Raw genomic sequence first — 20,653 nt, 5'->3', positions numbered from 1 at the left:
GGTGGTTTTAACAGATACTAAGAAGTTGTTGCAAATCCACAGCATGCACCCCCTAGCCTGTAACTACACACAGGCCAGTGGGACAGACAGAGATGCAGAGAGACAGACCCATAAAGTTAAGGTCGGAGAAAAAGCACCAAACCAGGGGGTCAAGAGTGTGAGGTCTAGCCCTGGTATAAATTAAAACATGGTCACAGCAGTAATGATATTAATAATCGTGAATTTCCAACCACAGTGATAGCAGCAGTAATAATTGAAAATATTTACTGATCAGGTACTGGGTGTCTTGCATACATCATCTCTAATCTCAACAACAAACTTTAAAGGAGATGTTGCTTTTCCCATTTTACACATGAAAAAACTGAGGTTTCACAGGTAAGTAAGATGGCCCAGAGAACAGAGATCGAAAGTAGCTGAACTGGGAGACCTCATTCTTTCCGCTGCTCCCCTCATGGGTGAATCAAGGTCGCTGGGAGCACATCGTGATGAAATGGCACTCTCCCCACTGGCTCAGTACACCCCAGGAAACCTGCCGCCCAGCCCACACCAACAAGCCATGGCCACCCACCGTTTCCGACCTGACTTCTGCCTCTCCAGAGACAAGCCAGACTTGTAACCCAGTTGACAGGCAGAAAATGAAACCACAGGAGTGAAATACCAAAGACTTCATTCCTCCTCTGACACTTGCTAGACCAGGTGCTCCTACAAGGCAGGGATCTGTCTTTTCCATGGTTTTATTTTCAGCATCTAACACAGTGCCTGGCACATAGTAGATTCAGTAGATATTTCTAATCAAAGAATAAAAGCAGTGCAGTGTTACATGAAACCAAAGGTAAAAACAAGGTGTATTAAGGGGGGGGTACATTTTGTTCCCCTCCCCCGACACATACACACACACACACTTACTTAATATGGGAAAAATAACTGATTTAATCTAACCGTTGACTAAGTGTGGAACACCAGAAGCATTCTCATTCCTAATTTAATGAGTTTGGCCACAACACCATTATTTAGCATCATTATGAAAGATTTAGCCAATGGAAAGAAAATGAAATAAATATTTGAATGGATGTGGCAAGATGACTCCAGTTTGCATAAAATGATTATCCTCCACCTGCCCCGACCAATCCAGAGAACTGGAAAACATCATGACTAGAAGAAAATACACCACTAAAAACTGATGAACAATAAGTATTAAGTAGTCATGGAAGGAAAAAGAAAAAACACCCACAGAATATTTTGTAGAACGCGATCTCATTTACGTCCCCCAGCCTGCTGAAGCTGCTACGTGTTCATGTATGTGTATGCAAATGCCCAGGAAAGCATCCAAAGCACATGGACCAAGAGGCACGGTGGTTCCTGCTGGTACATACGAGTGTTTGTCACACGGTGCGCCCTGTTCTAATGCTTTCACAACAATCCTATGTTGCTGAGCAAACTGAGGCCCCCTAAGATTAAATAACTTGTTAAATGTCTCAGAGATACTTCAAGAGTTACGTAAGGTAAAACTTGGTCCAAACTGCTAACAGACTCTAAGTCTGTTGTACAAAGTCACAAACAGTCCTTCTAACAGTCAAAATCACCATACAAGATAATAAGCCTAAGACTGTTAACCACACACTCAGAAGATTATTCCAATATTAACAGTATTCATTTTCAAAAAATTTTTATATATTTGAATGTTTCCACATGTACATTTCCAAAAGATACTTGAGATGGCTGGTTTTTGACAAGAGAAAGGGTAGATGTTTCTAGTCTCAAATTCTTAGAATCCATGTGGGTAGCAGTCTTTAGGTCTTGTGACATCCAAGAAACAAAACAGAGCATACAAGCAAAAAAGACTTCCTTTTTTTTTTTTTTCTTAAAGCAGCAGTTAAAAATAGTACAGATCTTAAGTTCTAAGAAAGGAGGTAGATAACAAAATTGTTTTAAAACAATTCCTCTGAGTATTAAAATCAACTATCATTAATTTGCACTGTGCCAAAAAAATAATATGCTACCGCTCAGTTAAGTCATCAACATTTAAGTAACACAAATAAAACAGAATTTTGAGACATATGTAACTGCGTAACAGAAGTCATTTATGAGATGAATCAGATCAACAAAGCAAACCCTCCGAAGTCCTTGAAAAGAGCCATGTCTCTCATACGGAAGGTAATTGAAACACTAGACTTGGTTTCCGAGTCTTCACTGTCTGGTTCGAGAAACCTTCCTGCTTGCCTCTCATGCTGAATGGAGGAAACACACAGATGAGAAGGGTACATTTCTGAAGCCAGGTGCTAGGTTCACCTCACCTGACAACCAAAGGTGCCCAGCCAAGAACATAACAGTCAGCATTTACTAGGTGTTTACCACACGCTACCGCACAAAGTGGATTCTATCAGCAAGGCCATCGGATGGACAAAGAGAATGACACCGAGGAAGCTAAGTCACCAGTCTGGGGCCACCTGGCTACTCGACAGCAGAGCCCGGATCCCAGTGATCCAGGTCTGAACTGGCCTCCAAGGTTGTGACCGCCGACAACGGCCAAACTGCTCAACCTGAGGGTTTGAATTTTCTGACATAAATACCGTTTACTATGGTAAAACTGTCAAGCTTCTAAAAATCAGTTAGAGATTATGCCTGCAAATAAATAGGCCAGTATCAGCGTGGAAACTGTTCACGGCAATTATTAAAGGTTTTCCCTTCCTTTTTTTCCAAAATTACATCTGACACCTGTTTGTTCAGCTATATTCACTTGAAATAAAATTATTTTTTAAAGAAGCAATACAGGGACTAGAATGTGCTTGTGAAGAACGTTGTTCTGGAACCATTTAGGGTCCCAATCCCTCTTCACTCACCAGTGAGCTGACTACTCAGCTAACTTACTCCTTTTCTCTAAGCTTTCGTTTCCTCACTCTGCAAAGTAGGAGATTTTAAATAAAATTTTTAAGGATTTTTTTGTTTTTATTTTTTGTTTTATTGTTTTTTATTTATTTTGGGAGGGGATAATTAGGTTTATTTATTTATTTTAATGGAGGTACTGGGGACTGAACCCAGGACCTCATGTATGCTAAGTGCACACTCGGCCACTGAGCTGTACCCTCCTCCTGCAAAAAATTTTCTAAACCTGTGTCTCACCGGCCAGAGAAAATGTCTTACAACAGAGCCTAGTGCAAAGAAGTACTCAAGAAAAAAGCTGAAAAAGAAAAAGAAAGAAAGAAAAAAACCGAGAGGCCCACCCCAATCTAAATGGATTCATTACTGGCCCTCGTAGGTTGCAGCAAAGTCAAAATGTCTGGACACGCCACTGTCTCCCCCAGCTGTGTGACCCTAACTCCCCTTTTACTAACAGATTTAGTTTAAGAAAGGAGAAAAGGGCAGCTGTAAATGACCAGCCACGCCTCCTCTGGGTGTCCCGCAGGAACACGGGGAACTTCCAAGGAGCAGGCAGCCCCGGCCGGGCCACGACCGGCACTTACAGCGACTGTGTAACAGGTCAGCGCAGGAGGCCTGAGCGGGGAGCCCTCCGCGGGGCTTTTCCTCGTTTGCTGCATTTTTGCCTCATTTGACCCTCTTATCTTGAGTCCTAGTTTTAGAAAGTAACTTTTTCTTAAACAACATGGGGGAGAAAAAGCCCTAAGCATTGAAACAAGTGTGACCTCTTTTACAAGATGGTACTGCGGCCACCTCACCCGGGGCGGGCCAGTCCATCCCACTGCTTCCCTGCTGAGGGGAAAGCCTCTGTGAAAACCTAAGAATGTGAAGGCCTGACAGATCCAGGCTGTGCTCTATGGACACAGTGGGCTGTGCAAAGGGGGGAGGGAGGGAGGGAGGGTGTCTGTGTGTCTGTGTCTGTGTTTTCACAGCAGTCCGAAGGAATCACATTCCTTCCATCTCTCCAGAGTCTTCACCTGCCTCCCTATGTATGTCCGTCCGTCAGTAAGGGCAGCAGCTAGTGTTTACTGAGTGCCCATTTACAAGCTCAGCACCATAAATACTGAAGTGTTTCATCCATATGGTTTCGTGCCATTTTCACATCATCTGGCTCATCACAAGTAAGTGAACTGTCTGTAATGCCACCACAGATGTGCACTAACCTGCTGACTTGCCAGCTGAGAGCTCTCCTGTCAGCCACACTCCTACCTCCACCTGTATGTACCCTTTTACGTACCTGAACCATGAGTAAAGCCAACACATTGTACAGATCTCATCACTGCCCTAACCCCGGCCCTGGCAAACCAAATCTTATAGAGCAGTTTTCCCTTCCAGTTCATGGTCCCAGCAGCTTTTTTATAAGCCCCTCAAGGACTTGCTGGGTACCCGCATGGCGCAGGAGACTGAGGACATGCTGGTGAGCAGGAGAAACACTGACCCCGACCTGTGGAGCCCTGGGCTTGCGGGAAGACACCCACGGAACAGCCATGGCAGAAAAGAGGTGGAGATTCTGCCTTGGTGGATGGTCTGGTCAGAGTCCCACAGACACCCTGACGCACAGGGGGGCTGGCCCTGGAGGACTGAGTCAGAGCAGGAGGGAGGTCTCTACATTCAAAAAAACCCATGTCAGCCCATCAAATCTGTCAGGGAATGCTTCGTGCATATTCTAGGCATAAAATAAATACAAACAATAGACCTGTCGCTTTTCAGGTTTCTGGTGTGTGGTGGTTCTGATCAAACAGCAGGGAAGGAAGAAATGTCTGTTTTGGCCAGCGTGGTCAGTGCAGCTGGCTTGGCCTTTTCATTACTCAGGAGAAAGTTTGCTTCCTTAGGCACCAGAGAGAGAAGTGAAAAGGCAGCTCTTCCTGTCACCTTTCCCTTCTCTCCTCGTCGCCAGGGTACCCAGAGATGCAGCTGCTTCTCCCCGCACGCCTCACACAGACAAGGAGAGAAGCCAGACAGAAGGAAGTGGTCCAGGGAATCTGGAAGGTGGAGGGGGCAGCTCCCCACCCAGCTGCTCAGAGGTGAGGTCAGCATAGTGACCCCTGCCTGTGGGTGTCATGTGACAGACGCGGTCAGGGCTGGAATCAAGAGTGACTCCCTCATGGGGATGTCTGGCTTCTCTGCCTCCAGCATGCAGCGTAGAAACAGTTCTGAAACAGCAAACCAGGCAGAAGCCAAGACTGGCTGCCCTGCTCGGGAAGGGCTCACCCTGTCCTGGTCCCCTTGGCCCTGCCCTCTCGGCGCCCCGCACACAGCAGCCCACCCCTGGTCCACACCTGCTGCACACCACGGGACATGAGTCTCTGAGCCCCTTCCTAAGCATTACAAATGTTTCTATCTCATACTACACTGCATGGAAAACCAAGTAGCATAAATCTAGAACAAGCAAACATTAAGGGTTTCCAGACATGTATTTTCACCCAAGCCCGACCTCAGAAGCAGTAGTTGGGGCTCTGAGGGGCGGCGGGGAGGGTAAAGGAATGAGACTTTCCACGGGGAGTTGTGGAAGGCTGCTGTGGCCCTGGCACACCTGACGTGGGGCACACCAGCTCCTACTCTCACTCTGTGACCGCAGCCCCCTCTGGGGCAGGACCAAGGCTTTGAATGCCTTCATCCTACGCATTACTGTTTTCAGCAGGCTCTCACCCAGTACCAAGACTGGCTACACACACCAGTCTGAACCTCAGGCCCCTTGTCTCATCTGGAGAGGTGCCCCCTCCCACTCCTCCCAAGAGGGCGGAGAAAACCGGATTTCCCCTTAGCAGTTCCAGAGAAAAGGGAATCGAGGAGAGGAAAGTTCAAGTTTCCTAAACAGATGTGGGGAAGTAAGCTGTGTAGTCCAGGGCCCAGACCCACCTAAACACAGCTTTTGCAAGAGCAAACCTCAACCTTACTGCAACCACAGAGGCTAGTCAGTCTGTCAACTTATCTATCATGTTGTCTGGGTCCTAACACAAGCTATGAAACCATAAAGGGGGAAGTGTGTTTTCAAGAAGGGAGCTGTGTTTCTGAATCCTAACCATGTCACTTCATAGAACTCCTTCTTATCTGAGAATTATAGCTTCAACATACTGGTTCTTCCAATATAATAGTAATAATTATTGCTATGCTACGATCATTGACAGTAACAATTTTTTAAAACCTGTTTATACAGAGCTTTAGAATTTTCAAGGTGCTCATGTCTCCTTAGAGGCGGGGCAAGGAAGTGTTCTATGCCAATTTAACAGGAAAGAGTCCTAAAGCAGCAACTAACTTGCCCGAAGTCATACAGCTGATCAGGAGTCAAAACAGTTCTGCACTCATACACGAATTCCAGAAATACCAAAAGTGACTCAGTGGTCAAGAAAACAGGGAACCCTGTTGAAGAGTAAACACACAGATGAAACCCTGTCATTCACATACATACATACACACACATATACACAAAGACAGATGCCAAAGCCATATTGAAAAAATTATTTATCGCTAAATATTTCAGAAGTACCTGTCCAGTTACTCTGATAGATTATTAAGAAAAGGTGACCAGTCTGAATTACAGATTTAAAATGCAGTTTTTGTCTTACTCATAAAACAGCGGAGTAACCACAAAGCAACCACTCACTCACATCAAATCTTTCCAGAGTTGAGTCAACATTCAATACAATTACTCTTGAATGGGCAGCACTGATGTTCCTTCCAATGAAGTCTGTTACCAGAGCATCCAGGACTCTCAGCCCTGGGCACACGGCGCCCTCTAGTGGCAGCACCTCCCCCACAGCCTGGGTGAAGTCACTCGTTTACAGGGAGCTTAGAGCCAGGATCTCCAGTTCTCACAAACATTTCCAGTTCTGTTTTTTTTTTTTTTTTTCTTCTTCTTAGTAAATACTCTCAATATACATATATTTACTTATAATTTCTATGCCCATACTACCATAACAATTATGTTCATTATAAAACTTAGATAAAATGGAGCTGCTTAAAATGTGGGGTTTTTAAAAAAATATTATCTACATAGAAGTTCTAATAGTTTCTTCTCATTCCCCAATGGCTAATCTCAAGCACCGACTCTGGAGGCAACTGTGCCTTAAAGAGACGCTAAAAGTGTGATTCTATTCAAAAACATCAGACCTAATTTCTGCCCTTGATTAGACACTCATCATTTTCTTTTTGGGGTGCTGGTGAGCAACTTCAGTCTCTGCGGGTGAATGAGGCATATAGTTCTGAAGTTGGCCAGTTCATTCACTAGGAACTTAAACAGGCAGGCCAGCCACAAACCTGAAGGGGCTTCAGGGGACTTGGTAAAACTCTCACCAGTGAACCACATCGTCTTGAGTCAACACTTAGTGTAAGAAGCTTCACAATCCAAAAAGACACCTTAAATTTTATCTCTACTTTCCTTCCAGATATCTCACTTCTATGTATTAAAAAAAAACCAACTTAATGTTCTTGAGGTCTTTCATCTAAGAAAGTCTTTATTTCAAAGAGAGAGACTTTAAGGTCTCCACCCCGCCAGAACACACACACACATAACATTCTAACCTGTGTAAAGAAGCAGAGAATTAGGTAGACTTATAATCAATGTGCTCTACAGAAATACTGGAGCACCTCTACTGAGACTCGCCACGAGTCAGAAAATACACCCAGCCTGTTCCTCATGCTCAGCATCCTACTTGGCATCAGCAGTCTTGAACCTCATCTTTGAGAAGCAAGGTGCTGATGTACAAATTACTTCAAGAAGAATAACCTGGAACAAGTTCACATCAGGTTCACATAAAGGTAAGGATAAGGAAAGGTTTCAGGTTGCTGTTTTATCTCTTCTGTCCTCATGCATTCCCAAAGGCTAATATGAGAATCAAAGATATTTATAATCAGTTAATTATACAGTGTTCATTCGTACAACACAGGGAAATACAGCCATTATTTGGTAATAACTTTAAATGGAGAATAAGCTATAAATACAGTCAATCACTATGCTGTACACCAGAAACTAATATAATATTATAAATCAATTATCCTTCAATAAGTAAATCAACTAATTACATTAAATAACGTGTTCCTTCAAAATGGGTACCATGTGTTAAAATTTACCTCTGCCTTCCTGGTGCCTAGGACAACCTGGATAAACCATACATACTTCCCATTGTAAAAAGAAGAGAAACTTTATATTTCTCTCAAAATAAGAGTGAAAAAACATTATTGAAAATTCTGTGCTAGTGGAGCATTTTAATAATGAAATATTGCTAGGAAAGCGTAAGATAAAAACTGTCTGTGACGGTTAATTTCACATGTCAACTTGGCTGGCTACGGTACCCAGTTTTCCAGTCAAACTCCAGTGGAGATGTTGCTGTGAAGGTATTTTTTTCAAATGTGAGTAACATTTAAATCAGTAAACTTTGAATAAAGCAGACAATCCACTATAATGCAGGTGGGCCTCATCCAATCAGCTGAAGGCCTTAAGAGAAAAGACAGGTTCCCACCTTCCCGCCCCTCATCCCCCCCCAACCCACCCCCACCCCCCGAGGAAGAAGGAATTCTGCCTCCAGACTCAAGCTTGTGACATTAACTCTTCCCTGGGTCTCCAGCCTACTGGCCTGCCCTGCACATTTCACACTTGCCAACCTCTACAATCATGTGAGCCAATTCCTCAGAATAAAATTCTCTCTTACTTTTATATAATATAATATATATGTAAACTTTTCCCCTATTGGTTCTGTTTCTCTGGAGACTCCTAATACACCGTCTACAGATTTTTCAAACACCATGACCACAAGTATTCATTCACTGCTCTCTGATTGGGAGAATGTATTTTAATATTTAGCCTAAGTTAAAGTCAAAATAAAGACCAATCACTAGATGAAGGATATTCTCTTAAAACTAAAAGGATGGGGAGTGGTGATAAAAGGGCCAAGAGAAATCTTTCCAACCAATACACTTAGACAGACCAACCCAAAGGACATTTCATTTTAATGGTGGGTTATTTCAGCACAACAGCAGAATGATTTCAGGGTATGGATGCCTTCATAAGGTATTACACTTCATAGAAAAGGCTTTGCAGGAATTTACTAAACAAAAAAGAAGAAAATATGCTAAGAAAATAAAAGGTGAAAAGAAGAAAAGAAATGTTAACTACCTCTTGGTTATCTTTGTTTTGGTTTGCCCAGAAAATCTTATGGTAAAGCGTCTCCATTGAGTTGCTGGAATCAGTTCGGTCAAAACAGTGTCGATCCAACACCTCCAACGTGTGCAAAACCCGACTAATGGTCACCCCTAGATGCAGAAATGAAGGAGGTAGTTAAAGAGGCCAAACAAAGCCAGAACAGCATAGTACACAATCATCATCACGTGGGGCAAAAAGGAATTTTAAGCAATTATCATTCTCAGCATAAAAGAATTGCCAATAAAACAAAACGTGACATTCTAGACAGCCAGTATCTAAAGGGCATAGACTGAAGGATGCCCTCAAAATTCACTAGGTGGCTCTGTCCAAAAGCGTCCTTACGCAGTATGTGCACTGATTTACAAGAATCAGAAACGCGGCAGGAAGTCCAACGTTCACAAGCACTCCTCCTTCTGTGGTGGTGTTCTGTACCTGCTGTTGACTCCTGGCACTTGTCAAAAGACCACCGAACTTCCACTGCACGGCCTCTTTGTTTTATCTGCTGTTCTACCTCATAAATCCTTGCCCGAACCTGAAAGATAATCGCTTCTAATTAACTTGCGCCTGGAAAGCCACAGCGGCTGTCTAAATCATGTCAGCCTTTTCCACATGAGCAGGGCATCCTACAGTGAACTACGGTCTTGACTGCATTGTGGGAAATCCAGCTCGTCACCCAAGAAGTGTATTTTAAAATTGACAAGTGCTGACTCAATGCCGGTTTTCAAAAATAAATGCTTGCAAAAAAAAAAAAAAAAAAAAAACTTTACAAGTGGAATATTTTTAGGACATCATACAGAAAGGTGAAGGTTCTAAAGTATCATCTTTGAGCGTTTCTTCTATGTATGAAAGCAACCGGACACGTTTTATTAATTTAAGAAAATTGCTTGGTAAAACAAAACACAGCCCTTATTCTAAATATGAGCCATGATCCTGTGGTTCAAATTACTTCAGTCTTTGAACCAAATAATCCAGCACTAATAAAAAACATATAATAGTCTAGATATTCAGTAGCTGTTACCTCTATGGCACATTACTACACTAATGTATAGACTACTAAGTTCGCGTATCGTGGTCACGGGTTAGAGCCACCACAGTTACCATGGGGGTGGGCTGGGGGGACCCTGCAAGAACAGCCCAGCACCGGGGTGAGAAGAAAAGGAGTGACATGGTGAACCTGTGCGTTCAGAGAGGCTGCGTACCTCCCCGACCCCGGCCACCTGGGGGCAGGGCTGGGACAACGATCTGAGGCTGCTGAAACCCAGGCTCGGCCTGCACTGCCGGGACACCTCTCAAGAATGAAAACACCCATCAAACCGTAACAGAAAGTCTACCTGCTGGTTGAAGGCCGTGTTCCCACCCGGCATGGGGAGGCAGGAGGGGGCCACCTGCAGCAGATCGAGGGGCGAGCCTGGGTTCGCGCTCTTACTGTCGTTTGTGGAGTAATTCCACACCAAGGCACTTGGGCAACAGAGAGTAACAGTCTGGAAATGGAGCAGAAAATCCAGATGTTTAGAGGAAGGAGAAAAGTATTACGAAAGCTTGAGGATTAAAAAGTGACACCCGGTTTCCTGACTAAATTATTGTTTCCTACCGGTGAGTTTAAAATATGAATGTCTTAATTCATTCTCAACTTTTCCAGTGATAAGATAAAACTAAGATGGAATTATTAACTTGAACAGGAGGAAATACAGCTACTGAGAAATTAAGGAATATTATCATTTATATGCTAAATTCTAGCACAGGAAGCCTAGGAAACTTCCTAAAATGCTGTAATCATCACCTAAAAATTGTCACTTAAAACAGGTTTTTAAATGCAATTTAAACATGAGACAAAATTAGAATATATAATTTCTAGGTTGTAAAAACCTAGAAAGTAAAATTTTTTCCTCTCAAATAACGGTGCGATAAGTAGCCTCTCAAATGCTAGGCAGGTAGTAACCCTGGGCCATCGGGGGGTCAAACTTTCCTATAAAAAGCCAGACAGTAAACGATTCAAGCCTTTCAGGCCACCGAGAGTCCCTGTCACACAGTCTCCTTTTGCGTTTTAATCACTGACTGATGTGTAAAACCTATTCTGATCTTGTGGGCTGGACCTGACCTACAGGCTGTCACCTGTGTTCCCCGACTTAGGCCCCTGCAGATACTGTCCACTCAACCAGCCTGCACGAAGCACCGTCTGTGACCGTCTTACTCAGGCATCACAACCCCGTGAGGGAGGGAGTGTCATTCCCTGACTGTACCCAACAGAAACACGAGCCACAGAGGAGACACGGAGCCAGCCCAAGGTGATGTCAGCACCTTAACACGGCTCCTCGCCCACCACTCAGCGGATCACCCGTGGCCACCACATTCTCAAATAGTAGTTTCAGCCATCGTCCTACCAGACGTCCCCGGTCCACTGGGCTCTGCCCACAAGTAACTCCTGGGGACTTTCTGCGCTACCCAGAGCAGTTTGGCACCGTGGTTAAGAGTGTGGACTGTGGATCCAGACTGGGTGTGGATTCTAGCTCTGTCACTTACTTGCAGTGTGACCTGTGTCTCCATTTCACTATTCCTGTTACAGGAATAACACTGATTTCCTATCTCATAGGGTGGTTCTGAGAACTGAATGACTCAATATATGCCACAGCTTACAACAGTGCCTGGAGCGCAGTGAATGTCATTAATATGATTATAACCAAATTATGACAATATTATTCTGGTCATCTTTGGGTTTTTTTCTTTTTTTTTAACAGACTATTTTTTTAGAGCAGTTTCAGGCCCACAGCAGAACTGAGTAGAAAACACAGAGTTCCCACATAGCCCTCCCCAGCCACACACACATACTCTCCTACCCTCAGCATCCCTCATCAGTTGGCATATTTGGTCATCATCTTTGTTTCTATAACAACCCTCTCCCCCATTCTTCTCTCTCCAGTCTGGCCAGCCTTTCCTGGGCATCTCTGTGAACGTCCCCTCTACAAACTCTGACCCCGGGTGCCTCTCAGGTTCATAGGTCAGCCTTCACACTAACTCTCTAGGTAATCTCACCCCATCTCAGGGTCTTGACCAGCCAAGCAGCCCTGAGTGACTCAAATCCACACATCTGGCCAGTTGTCAGCCCTCATCTTCAGAATCAGACACAGAACCACTTCTTGAACGTATCCACGTGGAGATCTCAAGGGATAAAACCATCTAAAATAGCCCAAAGGTGCTCAAGCCAGCCGCCTTCTTGTCTTTGCCTCTCCCTCCCTGACCTCCCCACCCCCAAAGATCTTCTCTCTACTGTGGCCAGAACAATCTAACAAAAACACACAACTGACCATGTCACTTCCTGCACAAAACCACCTTCAGTGACACCCCCTACCCCAATCATAAGGCACACAGCGGTCTTCTATGCCCTGATTGCCAACAGGTCTCATACTTTATATTCCATTAAAACCAACCTGCCCACCAGGTGACTGATCAACCCTCTGGGCCTTTCTCCATGCTGTTCCCCCTGCCAGGAACACTCCTACCACATTTTTTTTTTTTAATCCATATTATAAGCACTAGTCAGGACCGCTTTCTCCAGAAAAATCTCCCTGAATTCTAGGTTGGACTAGAAGTTGCACTTCTCAACGTGCTGAGCCCCCTAAGCATTGCTCCGCCAGCCCCTTGTCACAGGATGTGCAAGCAGCTCATCATGAGCGCGTCTGTGCTCCTGACAAGCCAGTAAACTCCACCATGGTGGAGACCCTGTCTCCATGGCCAGCCCTGTCCCAAAGCCCCTTTGTAAAGAGCAGGCCGCACTGAGAGCCAAGAAATGTGACCTGAACACCACCCGTGAGCTCCTCTAGGGCAGGGCTGCACCTCACGCCCGACAGCATCAGCCCATGGCCCACATGCTCTTGGACTTTCAAGCACCCCGCAAGCGATGACGCCTGGCTGGTGAACAGAGCCTCGTGAACTATTTGGATTTTTAAGAAACAGAGAAAGAAGGCAACCAACTCAAGCAGTGGACTGAGGAAGCCACAGCTGCTGCACGGAGAAGCCGTCTCTCTGGAAGGACAGGAACACAGCTGCCTTGTTCTGTGGGCTCCCTGAACGACTTTCAATCACAGAACTACCTAACAGTCCTGATAAAGAACCACCACGGTATCCTTACTTCTAGACAGAAGCAGCAAATCTCCTCTCGCCTTGACCTGACACGGGGTATAAAAACATGAAACCTCCGGCGGGGCTAGCGCATAGCTCTGTGGTGGAGTGCTTGCTTAGCGTGCATGAGGTCCTGGGTTCAATCCCCAGCACTTCCTCCAAGAATAAATAAATAAACCTAATTACCTCCCCCCAACCAAAAAAATAAATAAAATTTTCAAAAAAACCTGAAACTTCCCCACCTGTAAAACCATAATATATAGTTTATGAAAAAACAAAGGCTACAGATCCTTTTGCATGAATAAAAGCCCATTAGGGCAGATGAAACTGACATTTTTTAAGCCTTTCTGGTTAAATGAAAATTGTAATGGCAAACCAATTTACTAGCTTTGTGCAACGTTATAATGGTAGAAGCAAAACACTAGCACATTGTGCTTGGCTTTTCAGGATGGCTTTAACACCTGTTACACTAAATGGACAGTGTGTGGTGAAGTGTAATGTAAACGGCAACTCTTGCAAATTTACAATACTTAAATATGCTCAATTAACATTCTAAAGCATTGGGGGCGGTATAGGCAACTGGTAGAGTGTGTGCCTGGCGTGTATGAGGTCCTGGGTTCAATCCCCAGTAACTCCATTAAAAATAAATAAATAAATCAACAAACCTAATTACCTCCGCCCAACAAAAAAATAAAATTTAATTAAAAAATACATTCTGAAGTACTAAAAGTACAAAGGAAAAAACTAAGCAAGCATTCAGAACAATACTATGAAATCTCCAGTAACTGTTCTGATTGCTGCCTTTTGCTCTTCAGTGCAGCTTCTCTGCACTGTAATTACTGTACTGCTTTGTATTTCATGTTTTTTCTTTCTAACACCCATGACTTCAGAGTTAAGTACTTGTACACCAGGTATTGCAATCACCTTTCTCTTCTTGTACATTCAATACAACATACAGTTTTGGTGCTTAACAATATTCCTTTTTTTCTTTAATAAAAGATATTTATTGAGTTTTAAAAAAATAAACCATGAAACTTCCATCTATAGATTACTCGGATGAGGAAACCACTAGAGACATGACATGAACGTTGAAGATGCAGCTCCCAGCTCAGCTGTTCCCTACACGGAGTGTTTAACACGGAACGGGAAGGACCAGGGACTCACCTGCAACATACAACTGAGCCCGTAAACCAGGGGGCCGTGCTGCGCACAGGAGAGGAAGTCTGAGAAGGCCAGCTGCACGGGGCTCATGCCGGGGCCCGGGGGGCCGGGGCTGGGGGCCCCGATGCTCGAGCTGTTCGCTCCTACCATCATGTGCGGCGAGTGGGCGGCTAGGAGGGTGGGGCTGTCACTCAGCAGCAGGGCGAGGCGCCGGGCACAGAAGTAGGCCAGACGACGAGACAGGTAGGCCGACTGCACAAACTCATCTGAGTACTGAGAAGCACAGGACACCAGACTCAGCCATGTCTTAGGCTCCTCGGTCAGAGAACCACTGCAATACAGACTTTTTTTTTCATTAAAAAAACAAAAACAAAAACAAACTTCAAAGGTACTGTCTAGACCAGTGCCGTCCAATAGAAATATAATGCAAGCCACAGGTGGGATTTTCAATTTTCTAGCAGCCATTAAAAAAAAAAAAAAACAGGCAAAATTAAAAGAATGATGTATTTTATGTAGCCCAATATAGCTAAATCAAGAACACTATCATTTCAACATGCTATCAACACAGAAAGCATTCATGAGATACTATTCGCTCCTTTTTTTCTGGACTAAGTCTGAAGCCTGGTGTGCAGGTTATACTAAGAGCGCATCTCAGTGTGTGCTTGTCACATCTCAAGGGCTCAACAGGCACGTCTGGAAGGAGTGACTGACTGCAGAGGTCGGCACAGGCAGAGGCCACCTCAGGGAGGACATAGGACACCAGCAGCAGAACGGTGTGGTCTCTGGGAGGCACTAGGGTGACAAAGAATTACTTTTCACCAGATCCTCTTTCATGTGGTTTGAATCATCAAAAGCATGAATTACCTTTCCACGAAATTTTTATTTTTTCAATAAGTTTCATCCAGATAGCCTAAATTTTAACAGATCTTAGACCAATCACAAAAATAGGAAGCTCCCATGCCCAGTGGCTCAAAGAATATCAAAAGAATGGAGAAGGTCCTCTATATCCTTAGAAGGAGATGAATTGTTTTGCTTTCACAGAAACCTGTGTGAACAAGGAGACGGTATTTAAAGACCTGTTTGCTCAGCTCAGGGGTGGGGGAAATTACTGTGTGTGAGGACATTTGAAAAGGACATGTGGATGAAAGCTACAAACACGGCCAATACAAATGCCTGCTAGACCTCAGGAGAAGCCCCTCATCACTTCATGTGCTGTAGCATCAGGACATTTTTTCCCTTCCATTTCAACAAGAAATTCTGTCCTCTTCCACCTCTACTTACCTAGTCATTCTTATCAGACTCAGTTCTTGCCCATAAAATCAACTGGCTCACAGTTACGTGTACTGTACCTGCAGCATCAGTGGTAATAAGAGTTTAAGAAGGTCATCGTCCATTGGTCTGATCTTTTCTAAGACGTCCAAGATCCACGTCAAATATTCATGTTTCTCTAGCATTCCTTCCTTAAATGAACAAAGAAAAAGGACGCTAATGATGTTAAAGCAAAACCAACTAAAATTTTAAAAAAAGAGCACTGTTATTTTTACGCTTAAGTGTAATTTTACTATTCTTTGTTGTTGTTGTTGTAGTAAAACATGGTCTCATTAATCAAAGTCCAAATCTCAAAAAAAGTGAAGAACTAGTGTTATTCTGTACGGCTGGCTTCCAGGGTTTCTTTGGTTTTGGTTTTTGCTTATCTGTTTCAGTCTAAATTGATGATAATTAATTCCCACAAGAAAGAAAATTCAGAATCTTTCATACCACCAGGGCATGCCTAACTAGACTTCATGGTAACAGGAACTCACCCTCACAGGAGGAAACTTGGCCCCTGGTGGTAACTATAAAGAACAAAAAGCAACCATCACACCTTCATCTTGACAAGAGGCTGAAAATCCCATCAGATCCAGTGCCCCCCAGTAGCCTCCTTCTCTCTCCTAAAATGAATTTCAGATATCATAACCTACCTATAAATATAACCTTAAAAATGAATATAATGGTCTAACTGTAACATAAAGAAATGAAAGGAACTGATAATAAAATGATGTATAAATATTCCAACATAGCTACACTAAAAAATAACACACCCACAAACTTCTAAAATGCCCCCCAGGGTTGGTGCAGCCCCTCCTGACATAAGCACTGTTAACATTTTCATCTGCTGCCTTCATATACCCATACATATAAATACACATTCTTTATGACATTCCATGTGCATACATATTTATTTCTTATTATAGCTTTGTATTATGATTCACATGATAGAAGAATCTTCAAGACAGAAATAAAGAGCTATGCTCTCTGGGAAAGACACTCACAATTTTAGTCATTCCAGTAACAACGTTAGTAGTTAACGTGAAGTCCCACTTTGTTCCTAGCGACTTGACTTATACTATGCAGCCCCAGTGGTCCACTGCCATGATTATCGATGATTCGTATAAAAATATACTGATAAATTATAGTTTCTATGTTTAAAACATTACAGTGACACCACATTGATAGGACAAGATGTCAAAGTATTTACTTATTGCTAGTTTCCAATTTTAAAAACGCTTACTAATGAAAAAGCATACAAAAACAAATATATATATGTTTATGCATGACTGGGACATCGTGCTGTACACCAGAAACTGCCACATTGTGACTGATGGTACTTCAAAATAAATAAATTAAACTCTTAGTCAAAAAAGAGTTACAAGACTAGCCACAGGAAAACTGCAATTTAAAATTTTCAGACCAGTAAACTTTAAGAAATAAATAAAATGGAACTTTGCATTAAGGTATAAGAGACTGTGAATGAGAGGTTCCAAAGAAAGAGAATCTTTGTAAGCATGACTTCCCATGACTACATAATGTCCATCCTCAAGATGCTTGTTATGAACCTGCACCTTGATTTCTGCACATGCATGTCTGCACATGTGTATGCTAGAGGCAGTTTCACATTTCAGTATACGGTGAATTAAAATACAATGAAATTTAAAATTTTAACATTAATATCCCAGTTAGGTTCATCAGTTTAGGACCTGCTTCCTATATAAAAGAGATACTGATTTCAGTGTTCCTAATACACAAAGTAATCCTTCCAAAGATATTAAGCATGCTGAGAGACACTTTTTCAGAGACACAGACTAAATCCTCAGCTCTATAAAAGTCATAAAAGCTCAGAGCAGGACCAAAGCAGTTCTCTGATAGATTGAACTAGAATTCATAAGAACGGTTTTTACCAACTTAAAACTAACAATGCCACTTCCTAAAGAACCAGGCATTTTCCTACTTCGACCCCTAAGAAAAAGTTGCTTACCATCTGGAAATTATAATTAAAGTTCTAAGGAGGCAATTTAGTAACCACACATCCTTTGTACTTCCTTCTTCTTTGATCAAGACAGCAATTTCAGCTGAATACACTTTCCCTTCCTCCTTGTCAGGAGAAAAGATCAAGGCAAATAATGGCACAAGCGCCCTCTTCTGGTCACTATGATGTATATCAGCGTGTCGGGATGAGCGGTCACTCATTCCTCCATGCCCGTACCCCTCCCCTCAATGGCATTTTTTATTTTTTTATTTTTTAAATTCCATACTGCTTGACAGTTTTCAAAACTTTCTCACACGTGATCAACTGCATTTTAAACTGCAGGTGAACAAAACTAAGACGACCTTTCTTTGGAATAACGAAGCTCTAAAGGAGATCTCAACAAGACAGGATGCACAAAATTATTTTTTAATAAACCTCTAATTTTTGCAAAACAAAAGGTTTAGGAGGATTACATTTAATAGCATAATTACAAAGCAATTAGACATTTAAAAAGCTGACATCATTGAAAGCATTGTGATCAATATGTACAACGGGAAGCTGTCATCTCAGGGCAAAGGTGTTATACCTTTAATATAAGTCAATGTGAGAAATGTCAGGTGGCTTTTTTGAATGTATTCATCCATATAAGAATATATTTTAACCCCTTGCAAAAAGCAAACTATAAGGAATCTCTTCTCCTCTTAAAAGCACGCTAACAGCCTTGCGTTTCGTGGGAGGGTTACCTGGAACATGTGAAATGCCAGCTTTTCGTTATACTCCCACTGCTTCATAGCTTGCTCCACATCTGGTGGCACAGGGACAGGGCCGTCCCCTGTGCTGGAAGCCATGTGGTAAAAGTCGGAAATCTTGGCCAACTGCTCTCGAAGATACCTGGTAGAAATTTGTGTCCACTCTGCATGTAAACAAACAAACAAACAAAAGTCCATTTCCAGACAGGATGATTGTAAGACCTAACTTTCTCTCCCTCTTTCCGGTTACCTTAAGGATGTACTTATAAAATAAAACATCTATTACACAAAAATGGCTTTGGCATACATATGCAAGCATTGTTCAGAAAGGCACTCCTGCCACAAAGCCCTTAAGTAATGACACCTGCCCCACTTGGCCAGCAGGGGTGCTGGCCAGCTCTCCCCTTGTGCCTCTGTGACCCCCTAGCCTAGAAGAGATGGCTACACTCGTAGTAAGTGTTATCTGGTGATCCTCTGTGTTAATTAATAGCACAATAAAAATATCAGAGGCACAAGTGGGAAATAGAACAGTGGAGGTGAGCACTCCACAAAAATCACAATTCTACTCCAAAAGAATTCAAAATCCCCCCAAATGTAGCTTTCTTAGGGTCTGTTTTTCAGGCTCCATGTCAGGGTTCAAACACGCCTAATTAAGACTTGTTCTGTTTTTGTCCATCTGTAACAGGACTGGCATTCCCTGCAGGCTGGGCCCAGACAGCATGTCGACTCCACTCCCCTGGGCACCGCCAGGGACAGGAGAATAGCCGCCTCTTGGACAACCGTCTGGACCCTCAATTACTCTACTCTGCTTAGAACTCAATCAGCAAGAGCAGTGAGCAGCAAAGGGCAGGAGACTGAAAAGGAAACTGAAAAGGCAACGTAAAAACAAAATCACTAAAATTATTCAAAGGTATCTGCCACAGGGGCACAAATTAAATCAGTGTGTTGCCTCTGGCAACCATGAGGGATGTGATACCAACTTCAGCCCATTTTGTGGATAAAAATGTAATAATTGCATGTTCACAGTCAAATTTCCCCAAGGATAGCAAGACAGCATTTCAGAAGAAACATGACCACACAATGCGGTTTTCCCATTATTTTGGCGATAGGTTCCCCTCCCTTCTTATTTTTAAAGGAACCTACTTTGAAAAAAGAGTAGAAACTAAATATCGGTTAGAAATGGAGCACTTTGTTTTTATTTTTTAAGTACTGTTAAAATTACTTGACAACAGTACCCAGAGATAACTACTGCTAAGTTTTGGTCTAAACCACTTATTCTAACGCTGTCTTATTTACAATTGAAATTCAAACACACGTGTTTCCAATGCGTTGCTCCAGTAATAAGCCAATGCAAACAGATGAACAGATACTAGGTCAACATTCTGTTCCTGGTGTAATCGTTCTTCAGAAAGTATCACCAATAACAGATATCATTGTTAAAATTACTCCAGCCGCACTAAAAACAAAACAATGAATTACCAATGTCATCATTTTCTGGTGCCCCTGATATGGACTAATAGTCTCATGACTGTCACTTGTTCAACAAAACAAATGCCAACCAGCAGATGAGACGAGTTTAGCTGAGCTATAATAAGCGAAAACAAAAATAATGAGGATCCAAATCCTAGCTTTTGTGTGCCAAGCCTTGCTATTAACTCACTCTCTGTACGGTACTATTCTCAGTATCCCCTCAGAGTATTTTAGCCTCAAGAGCTAAAAATAACACACACATTCACACACCCTCTACTTTGTCCAGAGTGTATTTTCTTTTCAAGATTGCCTTTTTTTTTTCATACAGAAGAACATTCACTATAGAAAATTTCTAATGCAGATATGAGAAGAAAAAAAACCTCATAATCATTAAATATTTTTATATCTTTTCAGTTTTTGTCTTTATGTGTGCTTGACTGTTTACATAAACATACGCATATCTTTTTAAAAATATGCTGAGTATTTCATCCCACAATCTGAATTCTTTTTAAAACTCAAATGAAATTCAACTGTACACCTCTTAGTAGTGTATTTCAACTTCAACTGTATTTAACTGACATGAAGTTGTCATATCAAATCAGACCAAGTCAGAGGTCTGGGACATCAGACAGTCTAGTGTGAACTAGAGGGTTCAGCCCAATGGCAGAGCACGTGCTTAGCATGCACGAGGGCCTGGGTTCAATCTATTACACAAATAAGTAACAAACAATCCTAATCCTCCCCCCCAAAAAATTAGGACGCATACAATACTTTCATCAAAAATTAAAAACAGAAAATAACAAATGGCACTAGTAA

General features: G+C 42.6%; 1 protein-coding gene across 1 annotated transcript in view; it reads right to left on the bottom strand.

Annotated features, from left to right (window-relative positions):
* Positions 1-20,653, bottom strand: part of MED12L (mediator complex subunit 12L) — a 294,791-nt gene that overhangs the window by 220,932 nt on the left and 53,206 nt on the right. The window contains exons 6-11 of the mRNA XM_031449309.2: positions 18,362-18,531; positions 15,682-15,792; positions 14,336-14,605; positions 10,387-10,536; positions 9,488-9,587; positions 9,029-9,165 (exon numbers count right to left, since the gene is read on the bottom strand). Of these exons, the coding sequence (XP_031305169.1) occupies positions 9,029-9,165; positions 9,488-9,587; positions 10,387-10,536; positions 14,336-14,605; positions 15,682-15,792; positions 18,362-18,531 (938 nt within the window). The remainder of the gene's footprint in view (positions 1-9,028; positions 9,166-9,487; positions 9,588-10,386; positions 10,537-14,335; positions 14,606-15,681; positions 15,793-18,361; positions 18,532-20,653) is intronic.

The sequence above is a fragment of the Camelus dromedarius genome, chromosome 2, assembly GCF_036321535.1.
Source record: "Camelus dromedarius isolate mCamDro1 chromosome 2, mCamDro1.pat, whole genome shotgun sequence".
Lineage (NCBI taxonomy): Eukaryota > Metazoa > Chordata > Mammalia > Artiodactyla > Camelidae > Camelus > Camelus dromedarius.
Note: the sequence above shows the minus strand (reverse complement) of the source record. Positions and strands in the feature narration are given on the sequence as shown.